Below are 21,830 nucleotides of genomic sequence, written 5' to 3'. Positions count from 1 at the left end.
AAAAAACAAGTGCTGTATTCATAATATAACTTAGATTGTTTGTTGTTTTGACTAAATGTAGCCAGAACAGCCAAGAGTTTCCAGCATTCAGCTGCACACTGATGACGTTGGTGTCTGGGTTTGTCTTTCCATCGCCATCTAATTCTACTTCTTTCTGGGTTTCTGCCTCTCCCATCTATTTCTTTCTGGGTTTCAATCTCGCCAGGGCTCTCGTGTTGTACTTATCATACCAGGGGAAGGGTCAAGAAGGGTACACAAGCTCACAAATCGCTCTCCAGAACAACAAAACAGGCTACACTGTGTGAGTGGTGGGTCTTTCTTCACATTGCTACAGTACCCAGAGAGCATTCTTAAGAGATATGGAGAGGAGGGCTGAACAAGGGACATTTGGCCTCTTGCGGAACACTCCAGAAAACTCTCTGGCCCTTACAGTTTCGTAAGGAGGCGGAACGCTTCACTTGTGCCCTCATGTAGCAGCTAACCCCTTCAGTGTTCCATGGCTGGAGATTGAAGGGTACTCCTGGATCTCCCATAGCGTAGCAGCTAGATTAGGACCATGGCTCGCAACCTCTAGCCCAAGGAGAGGAAACTTCGATGAGGGTGGGGGGGGGGGGCCACAAAAAAAATCTGAAATCATCATGAGGGGCCGCAGTGGCTCGCGGGTCTGCTACCCACATCCATACATACAGTCAGATGTATAGTGTTTAGCCTTTTCTGTAATTCTTTTCATTTTGACATGTGTTGTAAAAACAAATATGTGCATTTTAACAGCAACTTTCCTGCAATTTTACACCTTTTGCCATAAGGGTGGAGAGAATATGTTTGCATATGATATCTGAGAGTGACTGACAAAAATCAGTCGCGCCGACCTCGTAATTCAACCATGACTACTACACGTTTAGATAGCTGTCCGCTCGTCTAACTTACCTCAAAAAGGTTTTAAGTGACATGGGCTAATTGAGTGACTGTCAGAAGAAGAGAAACTGCTGATGGCACAACCAAATTTTCTAAATTGAACTTGTGTATTTTACTATAATAAACTCTCAACCGTAAGTTGAGACCCCGAGTTCCCAAAAGGCTGCTCCGCGGGCCACTAGTTGCCTGTCCCCGCTATAGAGCCTTGGGTGTCCCCTCCTGTCCACTCCACAGTATGACCGCTAAACTTTACCGTGTTCCTGCACCACGGCTGGAGAGTCCCCGTCTCCCACAGCATGTCAGCAGCTAAAATGAGGACCTGGCAACATGACATCTAGAGCCTTGGGTCTTTGTTTACATTACCAACCTGTTTGCAATTACCAACCTGTTTGCAATTACCAACCTGTTTGCAATTACCAACCTGTTTGCAATTACCAACCTGTTTGCAATTACCAACCTGTTTGCAATTACCAACCTGTTTGCAATTACCAACCTGTTTGCAATTACCAACCTGTTTGCAATTACCAACCTGTTTGCAATTACCAACCTGTTTGCAATTACCAACCTGTTTACAATTACCAACCTGTCTACAATTACCAACCTGTTTACAATTACCAACCTGTTTACAATTACCAACCTGTTTACAATTACCAACCTGTTTACAATTACCAACCTGTTTACAATTACCAACCTGTTTACTGCCTCCACACTTTTTACTGGCAGACTTTAAAAACGAGTCACCGGCTGTCTCTGAAAAGGCACCCTCTTGCGTACATAGTGCACTACTTCTGACCAGAGCTCTGCAGGTCCTGGTCAAGAGCAGAGCACTAAATAGGGAATAGGTGCCATTTCAGACACAGCCAATCCTCTGTAGCAACATCTTATTTTTTTATTTTAAAATGTTACACATTGGATAAAAGTAATTCTGCTTTGAACATTAAAAAACGTGTACATTTTGAAAAAAAAAAAATGTCCCGTGAATGTTTTGGTACACCTACCGGAGAGGCCTTTTTATGTCTACACCCATTCAGTATCCTTAACAGCGGTTTAAGTCTTAGCCCCACCAATCTCTTTTAGGATTCACAGTGTAGTAAACAACTCAAAATTTAAAGACTAAAAAGTGGTGAAAGTATTAGCAAAAGGTATTAGTAAAAATACATTATCTAGTCCTTGGCCTTTATCCTAAATCTGACTTTGGTGAGGTCATGTTCTTCACATTACCGTCTTTGGTAAACACACTATATCAAATACAATCTACGTTTGACAAATGCACAGGATACAGAAGGTTTAAACAGTGCAGTGAAATGGTTACTTGCATAGTGGAGTATTTTGTTTAGACGTGTAGCTAGCTAGCTAGTTGTGGTAGTATGAGTTAGGATTATGGTTTATTGTTTAGCTAGCTAGCTAGTTGTGGTAGTATGAGTTAGGATTACGGTTTATTGTTTAGCTAGCTAGCTAGTTGTGGTAGTATGAGTTAGGATTATGGTTCATTGTTTAGCTAGCTAGTTGTGGTAGTATGAGTTAGGATTATGGTTTATTGTTTAGCTAGCTAGTTGTGGTAGTATGAGTTAGGATTATGGTTCATTGTTTAGCTAGCTAGTTGTGGTAGTATGAGTTAGGATTATGGTTCATTGTTTAGCTAGCTAGCCATAATCCTAACTCATACTACCATGTACCATGCATGAATCTGCAGGTAGTTAAAGCTAATCAACTAGGTTCAATGCAAGCTAGATAGCATTAGGCTATAATTAAGCATTAGGCTATAACTAAGCAATGCAAATGTCTTGGATAAGAATAATATTACTACACAGATCATACAAAAAAACGTTAGTACGCTTGAACTTGTATACACCACCATAAGCTGGCCCGGTCTCTCGCTCTCTGCTGTTCCCATGACCCCCCCCCCCCCCACACACACACCAAAAGCAGGCCCCGTCTCTCCCTCTCTCTGCTGTTCCCATGACCTGAGACCCCCCCCTGTAAGCATGGCCCTGAGCCCAGAAACAGCTTTCAGGTCATTAATCTCCAAAGTGCAGCTCGTCCAAGAAACAGCCCCCCCCCTCCTCCACCACCATGAACTTTTGTTTAATAAACAACGCTAAATGTGAAAGACTTGTACAGAACGGCCACAAAAACAGCATACCCAGACAGAGGTTGTGCTCCAGAAGTATTTAGGGAATAGGGTGCCATTTGGGACACAGTTAGCTGGTCTGGCCGTTGGTAGAGTGTGGAGCCTATCTGTCCAGTGTAGGGGGCTGAAAAAAAAAATTGGGGATCAATACTTGAAAATAACGTAAGAGCCTCCAGAGAACGACGGTCTGTTTACTTTGTCTCAAATGATCGATTCTGTTGAACTCACTCCTCTGACAAAGATGTGGAAGATGGCTACTTCCATGTCTGTTTTAAAAATCTCCTCTCTGATCCTTCACTCTCTCCTCCCCTCTCCCTCCCTCCCTCCCTCACCGTCAGTTTCTTTACCATTAGCTCTGTTCAGCACCAGGATGCATCCCAAAACAACACCCTATTCCCTAAATGTAGGGCATTATATAGGGAATAGGGTGTAGGATGCAGTCCCATAGGAAGTCACATGAGGGGAGCAAGAGGATGAACCACAAGAGGAAGAGTGGAGGGGGAGGAACAAAATTGAGGAGAGGAAGAACGGAAGAGGAGAAAATAGATTAAATATGTATTCAATAATGATATAATTACCAAGATGAAAGACATTGGAGAGAAGAGGTGTGTGTGTGTGAGAGAGAGAGGGGCATAGATAGGGAGGGGGTTCCTCTAAGATGACATGTGCTCAGTGGACTTTGACCATAAGTTTTTTATTAAAAAACCATGAGCATTCTCATCTGCAGACAATAACAAAAGTGGAGCCAAATTTCTGCAGGGGACACGGAGGGGTTATATGGTTCTACGTGGCAGGAGGTGGAGTGTGTGTGAGCATGCCCCACTGTGTTTCCTTGAAGACTTCCAGAGGCCGACCTCCAAATTATAGAACCAATACAACTCTTGACGAGTCGGGGCCATTAAGGAAACCCTACCATGGTCAGAGCATGTGAGTCCCAAATTGCCCCCTATTCCCTTTACAGTGCACTACTTTAGACCCTATTCCCTATATAGTGCTCTACTTTAGACCAGGGCCCAACGGGATACAAACTGAGAAATGGGTTGTTGTTTCCCCCCTCTACTGTGTGCGGCTGACTAATGAGTGAGGTTTCTCACCTAGCTCTTCTCTAGAATGATTCATAACCTACAGAGGGAAAGTAAATTCATGTTTGAAGGCCTCCGGGAATAGCAAGGCTGTTATTTCAGGCCCTGGGAGCCTGTAGAAATGGACCTGGAGTACGAAATGTGTGTTGTTGACTATCAACAATAAAAAAATAATTTAAAAAAAATAAAAAAGGTTTACTACTGATCTAACTACTCAACTACTAGATTTACAATCCTTCCTTCTCTCTGGGCCATCACCATTTCCTCCCTCGCTCTCTTTCTCCCCTCTGGGAAGAACAATAGTTGCAAGCCAGCGGGAGAGAGAGTTACACGGACCAGTGCTAACCTGTCTCACTGCACCAGGAAGGGAATGTAGTAGGTAGAGCGTGACCCGTTCACCACTCACACCTTGTCAGCCTGGTGATGAATAGTGCTTGCTTACCATAACATTGTACTATGCGTCTATCCCAGATAGCTCCCCATTTCCCTTTGGGGCTCTGGTCAAAAGTAGTGCACTGTATAGGGAGCCAATTGGGATGCACCCTGTGATTCAACCACAGCAATTGAGCCATTTGACTACGTAAGCAAAAAAAAGTGAAGGAGGAGACAGTGTCTCGTAAACAGGTAGCATCCCCAAGGATTGCTGCTTGTTTATTACTGCCATCAGAGCCAACAGGACTGTATTACTTATCAGCGTCTTGTTGTGGCAGCAGCGCAGAACAGAGCAGAAAGCTTCCAGAACCAGGAAGCTAAGAACAGAGGCCTGTGTTCTAGAACCAGAACCATTTCGGTTCAGAACCAGATCCAAAATGGCGGCTGAGCTTCACTCAGAATGAGGAGTGGGCGATCCACTGTGGCCCTGATAGCTCAGTGAGGTGATGCATAAAAGTTCTGCCTGACTTCGTCCTCATTTGGAGGTCCTTGTCCTAGGTTTGTAAAATCCTTGAAGACGCTGGCTGCCCACACCTCGTCTCGCCACTAAATCACAGGAAGTATTCTAGAGGGTGTTCCTTTTCCCTTCAAGTCACATTCTGTCATCTATTGGTATAAAGACTTGTTTAACACTTCATAGACTACAAGGTCACTGACCCCTGATTTACAAAGCTAGTTGGGTTTACAGTTTACTCACTTTATACACTGATAGAAACACACGGGGAGGGAAACCGGCATGCCTTGAGTTCCTCAACATGCAGGTCAGGGTACACACACACACACACACACACACACACACACACACACACAACACCACTACTTACTTGGAGAGAGAAACACCACCCGCTTTCCCTATGAGTTCCTCATGGTGAAGCACCGCCTCGTTCCAGGGAATGTCCAGGAATTTGAGCAGCGTCCTCATCCACTTCTCTGGATGGAGCACCAGCTGTTCATAATGCACTGGCAGGCACTTGTCTGAGGCCTCCAGGCACTGAGTGTACATGGTCTCTATGGCCCTGTTCCACTTGGTCAGGCAGTCTCTGTAGCTGCCCAGGTCAAAGCCAGCGATCGTCACCTTACGCGAGATCATCGAATGGACCGAGGCGCGTCCGTCCCGGATCATGAGCACGAACTTGGCGTGCGGGAAGATCTTAGCCAGGTAGGAGAGGGACTTCAGAGCGAAGGGGTCCTTGTTACAGAGGAAGTTGGCGGGCTCGCCGTGCTTCACGATGATCTCTAGGAGGAAGGCCTGCATGGCGGCGTCCAGGACCTCGTCCGTCACCCCGGCCTCGTCCAGACGCATCTTCTCCCTCCCCGACCGCGACCACATCTGTTTCATGGCCAGGATACGTGGAATAACCCTGGTCTCCTCTCCACAACGAACCTCGGGGTGAGCGTCCAGCATGGCTCTCATCAACGTGGTCCCACTCCTGGGAACCCCTCCAATGAACACGAGAGGCATGTCCTTGTTGTAGACGAATGGAGCTGAGAGGTTATGGCCCCCGGGTCTGGAGCCCCGCAGGATGGCGGAGGAGCCCAACGAGCCGCCCAGGAGGACCCCTCCCGGCCCCTGAAGGCCCCCCAGAACCCCTTGGTCCCCAGGCTGGCTGCTGCGCTCCTCGATGCTGTGGTGACACTCCATGGCGTGACGACCCAAGTAGAAGACTGTGACTGAGCTGATGACCAGACAGGCCACCAGCAGGTTCTGCTTCAGCTTCATCATCATCACCATCACCATCTCAGGACCGGGGAGGGAGGGAGGGAGGAGGTGTACCAGAGGAGGTAGTGGAAGAGGAGGGAAGGTTGAGAGTAGCGGAGTGTCCCTCCTTTCAAGGTCGGCGATGGGGGGCAGAGCGTGTTGTGTGTTCCCCGGTGGTCAACGCTTGTCGCGTGCCCAGCTCCATCAGGCCTGGGGAAGAAAAATAAAGAAAAACACATTATTACATTATATAATCATATAGCCTTGGTTGGAACAGTAGAACATGGCAACTTCAGGCAGATCCTGATAGAGATCTTGACATTCTAGATCATTTTATACTGCTGGTAGAAATCAAGCTAAGGCTTGAACCAACAAATAGTTCAAATGGTCCACGTCGTATATGGTCCTAAAAAAGGCTCTGTTCAGAAAAACAAAAACACATCTTATTTTCAGCATTATACTGTACTGACCCATCTTTACAAAGAGAGCGGAGTAAAACTATGATCTGAGCTGTACAAGTTATTTTGTATTGTTATTTTAGTTAAATACACACATGAAATTACCAAGGAATTCCTTATATCCAATGTAGGAATTACCCTCAACATAATTACAAATCCCCTCAGGAGAAATGTAGGCTATGGAAGAGATGCTCCACTTTGACCTCAGAAAGCAGTAATGAACACATTCTCTCTGTCTGACAACGTTATGGATCTCACGCCAAAACCACTGTACAACTATGGTGTAAAAGAAAGGCTAAGGCCGACATCATAAAGTTGTCAGAAAAACACTCGACACAGTCAAGGCCCTCAGCTGACACAAGCCCATAGGAATGAATCCAGGCCACAGACTAGCGGTACAGCGAGAGGGAGAGAGACAGAAAGAGAGAAAGAACAGCTCCACTATTCAGCAGTCGGGCTAAGTCTTAAGCATTTAGGACTTCCCCAGTGACACACTTAGCAACAAAAAGACGCAATGATTATATTTATCCCTCAGAGGGAAATCTCTAATTTACAACCATCTTGTTCCATTTTTCAACTCGTTTTTTTTTCTTGTTTCCCAGTGTTCAGTTTGTTTCTTGGGCTGAGAGAAACGTTCCTGACCAGGAATGAGACGTCCAACCTCCGGCCTCTAATTTGTCCCTGAGCAGTTACACAGGCAGCTGATTTACAGAGTAGGTGGTGTGACATCACGTTACTCTGGGTCATTGCCACAGAAAAAGGACCCATGAGTACCAACATGTGAAGTTTATAGGAGCATATCAAATAAAAAAAGAGTATATATTTTTGGGAAATAAGGCATAAATACGTCCCGTTCCCCCCCCCCCCCTCAATCCTAAAAATGTTTAGTAAACAAAAGGCTTTGATTTCTGGTCACAGAAGCTCGGTTCCCATCCAATTGGTGACTGAATATTCTAAAGTCTGCATTAAAAATATATTATGCTAATTGTCCTACCAGTGGTGTTTCCGCTGAACTGGCTTGTAGAATGAGTACTGTTACATGCACAATGAGATCATGGATAGTCAGATTACTAGTCTGATTAAAAAGTGAACATGATTCGCAAGAGGAACGATTTCCCTAATAATCATGTTAACATGTAGCCGGATTTCAGATGTGTCCCTGACAGCACTCAAAATACAGAAAATCGTCTACCACAGGGAACATTTTTCTCCACTTCCTGACCAACTGACGTGTCCAAAGTAAACTGCCTGTTGCTCAGACACAGAAGCCCGGACATGCATATAATTTGGTACCATTGGATAGAAAACACTTTGAAGTTCGTAGAAATGTTACAATAATGTATAAGACTAGCATAATTGATATGGTAGGAGAAAATCCAAAGAAAAACCAAACAGGATTTTTCTTATTTAAAAAAAAAATAAAAAAATTGAGCCCATGCTCTTACAACGGAAAGCATAGGGGGGCACATACAATTTCAGCTCCCAGATTGCAATTCCTATGGCTTCCACAAGATGTCAACAGTCGTTGAAGGTTTCAGGCTTGTTTCTTCCCAAACAAGGAATAATTTTGAGTTTTAGTACTGGGAGTCAGAGTTGGTAATCAGTCTACGTGCTTGCGACGAAGAGGATGCGCACCTGCTAATTTTGCTTTCCTATAAAACATACTTCTTTCCGTATGAAATATTATATTTTAATTACATTTTAGGGTACCTGAGGATCGATAAGAAACATATTTTGACTTGTTTTAACAAAGTTTAGTGGTAGCTTCTTGGATTCCTTTCTCTGCAGGTTGAACGAGTGGATTATCCAAAATTGTGGCGCCAACTAACCAGACTTTTTTGTATATAAAGAAGGATTTTATCTAACAAAACAACCATACATGTTGTAGCTGGGACCCTTTGGATTGCAAATCAGAGGAAGATTATCCAAAAGTGAATATTTAAATTGCTATTTGTGATTATGAAGCCTGTGCGCGTGGAAAAATGTTGATGTGATTGTTTGAGGACGGCACCCACATGGCATGCTTTCGCTGTAAAGCCTATTGTAAATCGGACAATGCAATTAGATGAAAAATTAAAAGCTTTTAACCGATATAAGACACTTGTACGTACCTAAATGGTTCATATCCATAATTTTGCTGATTATTTATTTGAATTGCGTGCCCTTCAACTTCACCCGAAGTTGTCGACAGGTGTCACGCTGGTGGGACCAAAGAAGATATTTGACATACAGTACCAGTCAAACGTTTGGACACCTACTCTTTCAAGAGTTTATTTATTTTTACTATGTTCTACATTGTATAATAAGTGATGACATCAACACTATGAAACAACCCATGGAATCATGTAGTAACCAAAAAAAAAAAACACACAAAAAAAGCGTTAAACAAATCAATATATTTCATATTCTTTAAAGTAGCCACCCTTTGCCTTGATGGCAGCTTTCCACACCCAATGGCATTCTGTCAACCAGCTTCATGAGGGAGTCACCTGGAATGCATTTCCATTAACAGGTGTGCCTTGTTAAAAGTTAATTTGTGGAATTTCTTTCCTTTTTAATGCGTTTGAGCCAATCAGTTGAGATGTGACAAGGTAGGGTTGGTATACAAAAGATAGTGCTATTTGGTAAAGGTCCATATTACAGCAAGAACCAGATCAAATATGCAAAGAGAAATGACAGTCCCATTATTACTTTAAGAAATGAAGGTCAAGACAATCCAGAAAATTTCAAGAACTTTGAAAGTTTAAGTGCAGTTGCAAAAACCATCAAGCACTATAATGAAACTGGCTCTCATGAGGACCGCCACAGGAAAGGAAGACCCAGAGTTACCTCTGCTGCAGAGGATAAGTTCATTAGAGTTACCAGCCTCAGAAAAATCGGCAATTAACTGCACCTCAGACTTCAGCCAAAATAAATGCTTCACAGGGTTCAAGTAACAGACACCCCTCAACATCAACTGTTCAGAGGAGACTGCGTGAATCAGGTCTTCATGGTCAAATTGCTGCAAAGAAACCACTACCAAAGGACACCAATTAGAAGAAAAGATTTGCTTGGGCCAAGAAACACGAGCAATGGACATTAGATCGGTGGAAATCTGTCCTTTGGTCTGATGAGTCCAAATTTGAGATTTCTGGTTCCAACCGCCATGTCTTTGTGAGATGCAGAGGAGGTGAACCGATAATCTCTGCGTGTGTGATTCCCACCGTGAAGCATGGAGGTGGTGTGATGGTGTGGAGATGCTTTGCTGGTGACACTATCTGTGATTTATTTAGAATTCAAGGCACACTTAACCAGCATGGCTACCACAGTATTCTGCAGTGATTCACCATCCCATCTGGTTTGCTCTTAGTGGAACTATTTTTTGATTTCCACAGGACAATGACCAGGCTGTGTAAGGGCTATTTGACTAAGAAGGAGAGTGATGGAGTGCTGCATCAGATGACCTGGCCTCCACAATCACCTGACCTCAACCCAATTGAGATGAGTTGGACCGCAGAGTGAAGGAAAAGCCGCCAACAAGTGCTCAGCATATGTGGGAACTCCTTCAAGACTATTGGAAAAGCATTCCAGGTGAAGCTGGTTGAGAGAATGCCAAGAGTGTGCAAAGCTATCATCAAGGAAAAGGGTGGGTATTTGAAGAATCTCAAATATATTTTGATTTGTTTAACACTTTTGGTTACTACATGATTCCATGTGTTTTGATGTCTTCACTATATTCTACAATGTAGAAAATAGTAAAAATAAAGAAAAACCCTTGAATGAGGTGGTGTGTCCAAACTTTTGACTGGTGGTAGTAGTTGTGTGGTGTGTGTGTTATAAATATAAACATAAATATTATATATAAATATAAACATTATATATATATATATATATATATCACACACACATAAATATATATACATACACATAAATATATAAACACACACATAAATATATGACATATGTTTTCTGTCTGGGGCCCCCTAGCAGCAGGGGGCCCAAAGCAACCGCGTATGCCTAGAGCCGGCCCTGCACACTCTCCTTCGCTTGTCTCTTATCTTCTGTGACATTTGACTGACGGCTTTGATGGGTCCTTCTTGGCAAAGCTCAACAAGGCATCATTAATCTGCTCTGACGACTGTCTGACACTCCTCTCAAACACCCAACAGCATGTTGACGCACAGTAACACCAGTCACACCTTATGAAACAATACTGGATACGAAGTAACAGACACACATCTGCATCACAGATAAGGTGCAACATAATTGAAAAGAGCGATCACACACACACACACACACGATGCTGTCATCCTGCCCTTTCCCTAAAAGCCATTATTACTGGGGGTCAGGCGGGCCTTCGCACATCAGCAAAGCCATTATTACTGGGGGTCAGGCGGGCCTTCGCACATCAGCAAAGCCATTATTACTGGGGGTCAGGAGGGCCTTCGCACATCAGCAAAGCCATTATTACTGGGGTTCAGGCGGGCCTTCGCAGCACATCAGCAAAGCCATTATTACTGGGGTTCAGGCGGGCCTTCGCAGCACATCAGCAAAGCCATTATTACTGGGGGTCAGGCGGGCCTTCGCACATCAGCAAAGCCATTATTACTGGGGGTCAGGAGGGCCTTCGCACATCAGCAAAGCCATTATTACTGGGGTTCAGGCGGGCCTTCGCAGCACATCAGCAAAGCCATTATTACTGGGGTTCAGGCGGGCCTTCGCAGCACATCAGCAAAGCCATTATTACTGGGGGTCAGGCGGGCCTTCGCACATCAGCAAAGCCATTATTACAGGGGGTCAGGAGGGCCTTCGCAGCACATCAGCAAAGCCATTATTACTGGGGGTCAGGCGGGCCTTCGCACATCAGCAAAGCCATTATTACTGGGGGTCAGGAGGGCCTTCGCAGCACATCAGCAAAGCCATTATTACAGAGGTTCAGGCGGGCCTTCGCAGCACATCAGCAAAGCCATTATTACTGGGGGTCAGGAGGGCCTTCGCAGCACATCAGCAAAGCCATTATTACTGGGGGTCAGGCGGGCCTTCGCACATCAGCAAAGCCATTATTACTGGGGGTCAGGAGGGCCTTCGCAGCACATCAGCAAAGCCATTATTACAGAGGTTCAGGCGGGCCTTCGCAGCACATCAGCAAAGCCATTATTACTGGGGGTCAGGCGGGCCTTCGCACATCAGCAAAGCCATTATTACAGGCTCCCTATTAGAGATGTGCTTCTGCAGCATATGTTAGATAGTGTGTGTGCATCCCGACAGCCAGCAACAACTGATAAGATGACGGGAAATACAGAAGGAGAGGAAAGCACCGTCTGCTCAGACAGACTAGATACTATGTTTGGCCTTGTGTTTAAGGCTATTGTCTTGCTGAAACGGTGAATTCCTCTCCCAGTGTCTGGTGGAAAGCAGAATGAGACAGGCTTTACCCTTTAGGATTTTGTGTGTACTGAGCTCCATTACAATTTAAGAAAGAAAAAAATTATAAATATTGAAAAAACGATCCCGTCCTTAAAGATTACCAGCATGCCCATTAGCGATGGGATCCTTAACGTTATGTTTTTCCTGTTTTCCTTCCCCCCCCTCACAATTCAAATCACAGTGCAGTAGATATCACAAACATATTATTTTCTGTGTTACAGCCTAACTAGACAATAGGCTGTGAAGGGAAAGGTGTCATTTAAATAAAACCAGTGAGGAAGAGGCCCATTTAGGCTGGGGTAGAGCACACTGATGAGCCAAGAGGTTGTATTAACATCCCAGCAAAACATCCCTCGAAATGACAGAAGTAAACTAAAATGAACAACTAGTAGAAACCTACATCTAAATGATTGGATGTTAGACTAACCTCTTTTGAACATTTACCCTACTGGTATCTCTGTATGAGGAACTCGCTCTTAACATCGCAGTTTGAATGATGCTTTCACCATAACGGTAACCAGGGCTAAAATGCCATTGACAATATTACAGGGCGGATGGCTCCTGGAGGTCTTCTGGTTCTGTTTCCTAGCCTGGTTAAAAACCTAGACTGAACAATTGGGTTTCTACCGGTTTCTTCCAAGTTAACTCTAAATTGCACTGGAACAGCAGATTTAAGCCAAGTGGTTCCCCGCCAGCCCAGCCAGACCCTATACACAGAGTGGATAAAACATTAAGAACACCTGCTCTTTCCATGACAGACCGGTCGGTCTGAAATGATCCCTTATTGATGTCACTTGTTAAATCCACTTCAATCCGTGTAGGTGAAGGGGAGGAGACGGGTTAAAGAATTATTTTTTAAGCCTTGAGACAATTGAGACATGGATTGTGTGTGTGTGCCATTCAGAGGGTGAATGGGCAAGACAAAACATATAAGTGCCTTTGAACAGGGTGTGGTAGTAGGTACCAGGCGCACCGGTTTGAGTCAAGAACTGCAACGCTGTTGGGTTTTTCACGCTCAACAGTTTCCTCTGCATATCAACAATGGTCCACCATCCAAAGAACATCCAGACAACTTAACACACAACTGTGGGAAGCATTGGAGTCAACATGGGCCTGCATCCCTGCGGACCGCTTTCGTAGAGTCCATGCCCCGACAAATGGAGGCTGTTCGGAGGGCAAAAGCAGGTGAAACTCAATATTAGGAAGGCGTTCTAATGTTTTGTGCATCTCCCTCCGTGTCATCATCTTGAGGTCCTTCCACCTCCATTTTTAAAAACCCCCAGCTAAACCCAAATCTGGAATCTGTCTGTGAGCTCTCACCATCAGAGCAAACAGCCCCACGCTACTCCCGTCACCCCCACGCTACTCCCCAACGCTACTCCCGTCACCCCCACGCTACTCCCCAACGCTACTCCCGTCACCCCCACGCTACTCCCCAACGCTACTCCCCCACGCTACTCCCCAACGCTACTCCTGTCACCCCGCGCTACTCCCCCACGCTACTCCCGTCACCCACGCTACTCCCCCACGCTACTCCCGTCACCCCGACACGTCACCCCCACGCTACACCCCGACGGCTACTCCCGTCACCCCGACACTACTCCCCCACGCTACTCCCCCACGCTACTCCCCCCCACGCTACTCCCGTCACCCCCACGCTACTCCCGTCACCCCCACGCTACACCCCGACGCATATTCCCGTCACCCCCACGCTACACCCCGACACTACTCCCCCACGGTACACCCCCACGCTACACCCCGACGCTACTCCAGTCACCCCCACGCTACTCCCGTCACCCCCACGCTACACCCCGACGCTACTCCCGTCACCCCCACGCTACTCCCGGCCCCCGACACTACTCCGGCCCCCCACGCTACTCCCGGCCCCCGACACTACTCCGGCCCCCGACACTACCCCTGATTAAAAGTAGTGCACTACATATGAAGTTATAGGATGCCATTTGGAAAAGTAGACAGTGGACCATTCCCCAACCTCGAGGAATATAAAAAGGTAGGATACCTAAAGCCACTGGTCTGAATTACAACTTATTTCTCCAGCTTTAGCAGCAGGTAGATTGGTTTCACATTTCACCTGGCTGTGCGTACCGAGCTGAAATGAATAATGTGTTTGTGTTAAATTAATTCAGGCTCTTTACTCCTGTTACAGATATTGTATCCTCCTCTTGGAGTTTCTTTTCTTTCATTGATCTGTGGAGGTGGGGGGGGGGATTCTCTATGGACCCATGCTGAAACCAGACCACCAGATCAACACTTAATAACAAGGGAGGAAGTCTTTGTGTATGTGTCTGTGGAATAAGGTTGGAGGCTCCAAAACTGAGGACCTGCCATGACAGACAAGGGAGTGGAGAGAAGGGAGAGAACGGAAGCTGGAGACTACGCCTACACACTGCCGCGACCCCTCGCCTACACACTGCCGCGACCCCTCGCCTACGCCTACACACTGCCGCGACCCCTCGCCTACACACTGCCGCGACCCCTCGACTACGCCTACATACTGCCGCGACCCCTCGACTACACACTGCCGCGACCCCTCGACTACGCCTACACACTGCCGCGACCCCTCGACTACACACTGCCGCGACCCCTCGACTACGCCTACACACTGCCGCTACCCCTCGACTACGCCTACACACTGCCGCGACCCCTCGACTACGCCTACACACTACCGCGACCCCTCGACTACGCCTACACACTACCGCGACTACGCCTACACACTACCGCGACCCCTCGACTACGCCTACACACTACCGCGACCCCTCGACTACGCCTACACACTACCGCGACTACGCCTACACACTACCGCGACCCCTCGACTACGCCTACACACTGCCACGACCCCTCGCCTACACACTGCCGCGACCCCTTGACTACGCCGACACACTGCCGCGACCCCTTGACTACGCCGACACACTGCCAGTACCTTCTGCATATTATTCAGCTTTTGTTGGAAACGTGAAAACATTGTTTAGAAAGGAACCATTGATGAGATCAGAAGTATTCAGAAAAGACTTGGACTCAGATCAACTATGCCAAACAGAGAAACTATCAATTTACCTGTGGCAGCTCCAAGTTTCTGCCTCGGGACAATCAGTGTTTAAAAAAAATTACCTACCTGTATCCTGATTGGATATCAGGTACATGCTTCACTTCCACAGGATTCTAACCCGCATCCCAAATGGCCCTTATTCCCTACACAGAGCACGACTTTATTCCCTGTGCTCTGGTCTAAAGTAGTGCACTATAAAGGGAATAGGGTTCTATAGGGCTCTGGTCTAAAGTAGTGCACTATAAAGGGAATAGGGTTCTATAGGGCTCTGGTCTAAAGTAGTGCACTATAAAGGGAATAGGGTTCTATAGGGCTCTGGTCTAAAGTAGTGCACTATAAAGGGAATAGGGTTCTATAGGGCTCTGGTCTAAAGTACTGCACTATAAAGGGAATAGGGTTCCATAGGGCTCTGGTCTAAAGTAGTGCACTATAAAGGGAATAGGGTTCTATAGGACTCTGGTCTAAAGTAGTGCACTATAAAGGGAATAGGGTTCCATAGGGCTCTGGTCTAAAGTAGTGCACTATAAAGGGAATAGGGTTCTATAGGGCTCTGGTCTAAAGTAGTGCACTATAAAGGGAATAGGGTTCTATAGGGCTCTGGTCTAAAGTAGTGCACTATAAAGGGAATAGGGTTCTATAGGGCTCTGGTCTAAAGTAGTGCACTATAAAGGGAATAGGGTTCTATAGGGCTCTGGTCTAAAGTAGTGCACTATAAAGGGAATAGGGTTCCATAGGGCTCTGGTCTAAAGTAGTGCACTATAAAGGGAATAGGGTTCTATAGGACTCTGGTCTAAAGTAGTGCACTATAAAGGGAATAGGGTTCCATAGGGCTCTGGTCTAAAGTAGTGCACTATAAAGGGAATAGGGTTCCATAGGGCTCTGGTATAAAGTAGTGCACTATAAAGGGAATAGGGTTCCATAGGGCTCTGGTCAACAGTAGTGCACTATAAAGGGAAAAGGGTTCCATAGGGCTCTGGTCTAAAGTAGTGCACTATAAAGGGAATAGGGTTCTATAGGACTCTGGTCTAAAGTAGTGCACTATAAAGGGAATAGGGTTCTATAGGGCTCTGGTCTAAAGTAGTGCACTATAAAGGGAATAGGGTTCCATAGGGCTCTGGTCTAAAGTAGTGCACTATAAAGGGAATAGGGTTCCATAGGGCTCTGGTCTAAAGTAGTGCACTATATATAGGGAATAGGGTTCCATAGGGCTCTGGTCTAAAGTAGTGCACTATATTAAGGAATAGGGTTCCATAGGGCTCTGGTCTAAAGTAGTGCACTATAAAGGGAATAGGGTTCTATAGGGCTCTGGTCTAAAGTAGTGCACTATATAGGGAATAGGGTTCCATAGGGCTCTGGTCTAAAGTAGTGCACTATATAGGGAATAGGGTTCCATAGGGCTCTGGTCTAAAGTAGTGCACTATAAAGGGAATAGGGTTCCATAGGGCTCTGGTCTAAAGTAGTGCACTATATTAAGGAATAGGGTTCCATAGGGCTCTGGTCTAAAGTAGTGCACTATAAAGGGAATAGGGTTCCATAGGGCTCTGGTCTAAAGTAGTGCACTATAAAGGGAATAGGGTTCCATAGGGCTCTGGTCTAAAGTAGTGCACTATATAGGGAATAGGGTTCCATAGAGCTCTGGTCTAAAGTAGTGCACTATATAGGGAATAGGGTTCCATTTGGGACGTATCCTTAGTAGAGCGGAACAGAGGCCGGAGCTTAACCTTTGACCCAACTGGTAACGCCATACATCACATCCTGTGAGAGTGTAACAGTACAGCTCTAGTCCGTCCCCTCGCCCCGACCCGGTCGCAAACCAGGGACACTCTGCACACACGGGTCACCCACGAAGCATCGTTACCCATCGCTCCACAAAAGCCGCGGCCCTTGCAGAGCAAGGGGAACAACTACTTCAAGGTCTCAGAGAGAGTGACGTCACCGACTGAAACACTATTAGTGCGCACCACTGCTAACTAGCTAGCCATTTCACATCAGTTACAAGAGCACCACCCAAATTACACCCTATCCCCTACATAGTGCACTACTTTGACCAAGACCCATAGGGGAAAGCATGCCATTTGAGACCTTCCCATTGTAAATATTAGGTCAGATTCTAACTAAATGGTCACTTCAGCACAATTTCAGTCAATGGCTTTAGGACTTCTTTGTTGTTGTTGAAATTTTAAGCTACGTTGGAAGCTGCAAAAATCACCCATAGTTACTGTTGAGCCAACGCAAAACCCAAGACACACTTGGAACTGTGGAATACATTAGATGTTTCTCAAACTCAGCGGGACTGGACTTCAAAATCATTTGTACTGATGGAAACGTCCACATAACCCTAGGACTGAATTTAGAGAGACCACACAACCAGGCAGACAGCAGGCCATAACCGGCATAACCAGACAGTTATTTCACGGTACCGGCAACATCCCACGTCCCCCTGCTTCCAGTTACAGCCTACATACTGTTCATTGGCATGTATGAATGAATTGATGCTCCGCTCTCTTCCTTCTCTCCACACACACACACACACACACACACACTCATCACTTGTAATTTAGGAATGCTGGATAGGGATAGCGAGCAATGATACGTCAGACAGCAGCTGTGACGGATGAGATGGTAGGAAACTTTGGGACGAATTGGGAACTCCGACTGCAAGCCAGGCCTAATCGCCAAACGACAGTGCCCAACCTCACTAATGGTCTTGTGGCTGAATGGAAGAATGTTTCCCCACAGCAATGTTCCAGCATCTAGTGGAAAGCCTTCTCAGAAGAGTGGAGGCTGTTATAGCAGCAATGTTCCAGCATCTAGTGGAAAGCCTTCCCAGAAGAGTGGAGGCTGTTATAGCAGCAATGTTCCAACATCTAGTGGAAAGCCTTCTCAGAAGAGTGGAGGCTGTTATAGCAGCAATGTTCCAGCATCTAGTGGAAAGCCTTCCCAGAAGAGTGGAGGCTGTTATAGCAGCAATGTTCCAACATCTAGTGGAAAGCCTTCCCAGAAGAGTGGAGGCTGTTATAGCAGCAATGTTCCAGCATCTAGTGGAAAGCCTTCCCAGAAGAGTGGAGGCTGTTATAGCAGCAATGTTCCAAAATCTAGTGGAAAGCCTTCCCAGAAGAGTGGAGGCTGTTATAGCAGCAATGTTCCAGCATCTAGTGGAAAGCCTTCCCAGAAGAGTGGAGGCTGTTATAGCAGCAATGTTCCAGCATCTAGTGGAAAGCCTTCCCAGAAGAGTGGAGGCTGTTATAGCAGCAATGTTCCAGCAATGTTCAGCAACATCTAGTGGAAAGCCTTCCCAGAAGAGTGGAGGCTGTTATAGCAGCAATGTTCCAACATCTAGTGGAAAGCCTTCCCAGAAGAGTGGAGGCTGTTATAGCAGCAATGTTCCAACATCTAGTGGAAAGCCTTCCCAGAAGAGTGGAGGCTGTTATAGCAGCAATGTTCCTACATCTAGTGGAAAGCCTTCCCAGAAGAGTGGAGGCTGTTATAGCAGCAATGTTCCAGCATCTAGTGGAAAGCCTTCCCAGAAGAGTGGAGGCTGTTATAGCAGCAATGTTCCAGCAAGTGGAAAGCCTTCCCAGAAGAGTGGAGGCTGTTATAGCAGCAATGTTCCAGCATCTAGTGGAAAGCTTTCCCAGAAGAGTGGAGGCTGTTATAGCAGCAATGTTCCAGCATCTAGTGGAAAGCCTTCCCAGAAGAGTGGAGGCTGTTATAGCAGCAATGTTCCAGCCTAGTGGAAAGCCTTCCCAGAAGATGGAGGCTGTTATAGCAGCAATGTTCCAGCATCTAGTGGGAAGCCTTCCCAGAAGAGTGGAGGCTGTTATAGCAGCAATGTTCCATCAGTGGAAGCCTTCCCAGAAGAGTGGAGGCTGTTATAGCAGCAATGTTCCAGCATCTAGTGGAAAGCCTTCCCAGAAGAGTGGAGGCTGTTATAGCAGCAATGTTCCAGCATCTATTGGAAAGCCTTCCCAGAAGAGTAGAGGCTGTTATAGCAGCAATGTTCCAACATCTAGTGGAAAGCCTTCCCAGAAGAATGGAGGCTGTTATAGCAGCAATGTTCCAACATCTAGTGGAAAGCCTTCCCAGAAGAGTGGAGGCTGTTATAGCAGCAATGTTCCAACATCTAGTGGAAAGCCTTCCCAGAAGAGTGGAGGCTGTTATAGCAGCAATGTTCCAGCATCTAGTGGAAAGCCTTCCCAGAAGAGTGGAGGCTGTTATAGCAGCAATGTTCTTGGCATACTTGATTGGGACAAAGCATGCATTGGCAGGCAAGCTGCAGAAGGATGAGCATTCTATTCCCCATTGTTTAACAGCTCAATTTTTTTATTTAACCTTAATTTAACTAGGCAAGTCAGTTAAGAACAAATTCTTATTTTCAATGACGGTTAACTGCCTTGTTCAGAGACAGAACGACAGATTTGCACCTTGTCAGCTCGGGGATTCGATCTTGCAACCTTTCAGTTTCAAGTCCAACGCTCTAACCACTAGGCTACCTGCCGCCCCATTTTGATGGACCAACTAGCTGAAAAAGTTTGAGAGTGTTTATCTAAAAATGATCCTTCCTTTCAATTTTAGTTAACATTGCTCTGGCTAGCATTAGTTGTTGATCATGTGCATATAGGGAAAGAGCCTACCTTTGTATGGGTTGTTTGGTCAATAAGACTGGAAGGTTACATGTAAAGAGGATCTCTGTGGTATTTAGCTACATATTGGCAGAAATCCATTCAAGTGTATTTTGACAAACACATTCAAATTATCTAAGGTAGTGTTGGGTACGGGCTGCGTGGGGTACCATGTCACCAGAATATATATTTTTTTATTTTACTAGTTAAGAACAAATTCTTATTTTCAATGACGGCGGGTTAACATTGGGTTAACTGCCTGTTCAGGGGCAGAACGACAGATTTGTATCTTGTCAGCTTAGGGATTTGAACTTGCAACCTTTCAGTTACTAGTCCAACCCTCTAACCACTAGACTACCCTGCCGCCCCATAGAAAAAGAGTCTACTCTGTCTATGAAACAAATAAATCCACCACTTTCTACCAAGAGTTCCATCGCTATAACAACCATAGGTTCGAAATATGAATAATATTTAACCTACAATAACCACACAAATAGCTATTCTATCATCCTCCCTTCTTGGTCTTTGGGCTATTGCTAGTAGAGAGTGAACTGGAGGACACCAAATATCTGGCATCCACATTTATTTTCAACATGACACAGAGAAATGAGAAGTTTTGTCAACAGCTGTAGGAATGGCCTGTAATGGAAACACACAAACGCATTGATGTTAAGCCCATTCCTTCAGTTATGGTTACTGCAGACCGATGTTTTTGCGATCAGCAGTCAGCAGAGGTAGAACTACTTACCGGGGTTCAAAAGGATAGGTCTTAAGCAATTAGGCTCAATTTAGGCCTTGAAGGTCAAGTGTAGGAGGCATCCCTTGGAACAGTTTAACACATTATCACGTCTGCATAACTCCGTGCAGCATAAATCCTGTGCAATACTGACCAGTAAGGATTCCACATCAATAGTCTACATACACAATATCATCTGATGTGGACATAGCCAAGGTAATAAAAAAACGAACGACGTGATTTTACCTGCGGAACCTGTATCAGTGTTCCGTTTACACAACCCTCCGCTACCGATACATAGGTGGAGCCCCCCCCCCCCATCATCATCATCATCATTATTATCAGCAATGTTTGCTGTTTAGTTGTGCACACATCAACAGTTACCATTGTTTTGAAGATACACGCATTATTTATAGGCTACGTAAAATGTTCCGTTTAAAAAACACGTTACTTCCAATAGGGAGACAAAACCCGCGATCAATGTAGTTGTCTATTTGACGTGGGCTTGACAGATCATGTTTATTGTTATGCCAGGACGTGATACACGTTCAGCCTTCACACACCGGACGGCACGTGCTAAAACGTTTCTACAGTGATGCAAAGCTGTCAGCGCATGTCAAAGAATGACGAATTATAGACGGATCTGAGCTAAAAAAAAAAAAAAAACGATATTGTAAAAAAATACTTCCGAATTAGTTCCCCTCAGAATGTGCAGTGATTGGGAGCCTACTAAGTAGACAGTCGCGGTTAGCAGCGCTGATGCTGGAAGAGAAGAGCAAAGCGAGAAGAAAGAGGGGAGCATTTTTCCACTGTCGCAATCTTCTTTCCTTTGATAAAATATAAAACACCCACCTAAATGTAGAGGATCCAGCGCGGGAGATAGTTGATTAAGCTGCTTATCTAATAGTTGAACACCGTTACTCGTAAATTCCATCCGTTCAATTTGCTCCCTTGTTGTTCCACTGATCCGACACACAAGATTACTTGTTACTGCTTTCTTTTCAATTGTATCGCTGCAAACGCGTCACCCTTACTTTACTAGAGTCTGGTGTAATCATTAGTCCAAACAGTTGCGTTTTGCTACGAAACCGAAAGTTTCTATTGGATAACCTCAGGTAGGTCCCGCCCCGTTTCCTTCCATTTGCTTCCGTTTTAGAAACGTTTTGCAACAGAATGGATGTAATGAATATGCCCTTGGTGGCCTGGAATTGCAAGCCGGTTTGCGATTGGACCACCCGCAGAAGACGATTCATAATGTGTCATGGTAGATGATTGGTTAAAG

General features: G+C 45.6%; 1 protein-coding gene across 1 annotated transcript; it reads right to left on the bottom strand.

Moving 5' to 3' along the window:
* Positions 1-5,380: 5,380 nt before the first annotated feature.
* On the bottom strand, positions 5,381-21,596 carry LOC135553212 (protein-tyrosine sulfotransferase 1-like). The gene is made up of 2 exons (XM_064985387.1): positions 21,401-21,596; positions 5,381-6,469 (listed from the first exon to the last, which is right to left on the bottom strand). The coding sequence occupies exon 2, from the start codon at positions 6,296-6,298 to the stop codon at positions 5,381-5,383; it is 918 nt and encodes a 305-aa protein (XP_064841459.1). The 5' UTR covers positions 6,299-6,469; positions 21,401-21,596.
* Positions 21,597-21,830: the final 234 nt, after the last annotated feature.

Source organism: Oncorhynchus masou, chromosome 13 (assembly GCF_036934945.1).
Source record: "Oncorhynchus masou masou isolate Uvic2021 chromosome 13, UVic_Omas_1.1, whole genome shotgun sequence".
In the NCBI taxonomy this organism is placed as follows: Eukaryota; Metazoa; Chordata; class Actinopteri; order Salmoniformes; family Salmonidae; genus Oncorhynchus; species Oncorhynchus masou.
The sequence above is the reverse complement of the archived record's forward strand: the minus strand, read 5'-3'. Positions and strand labels throughout refer to the sequence as shown.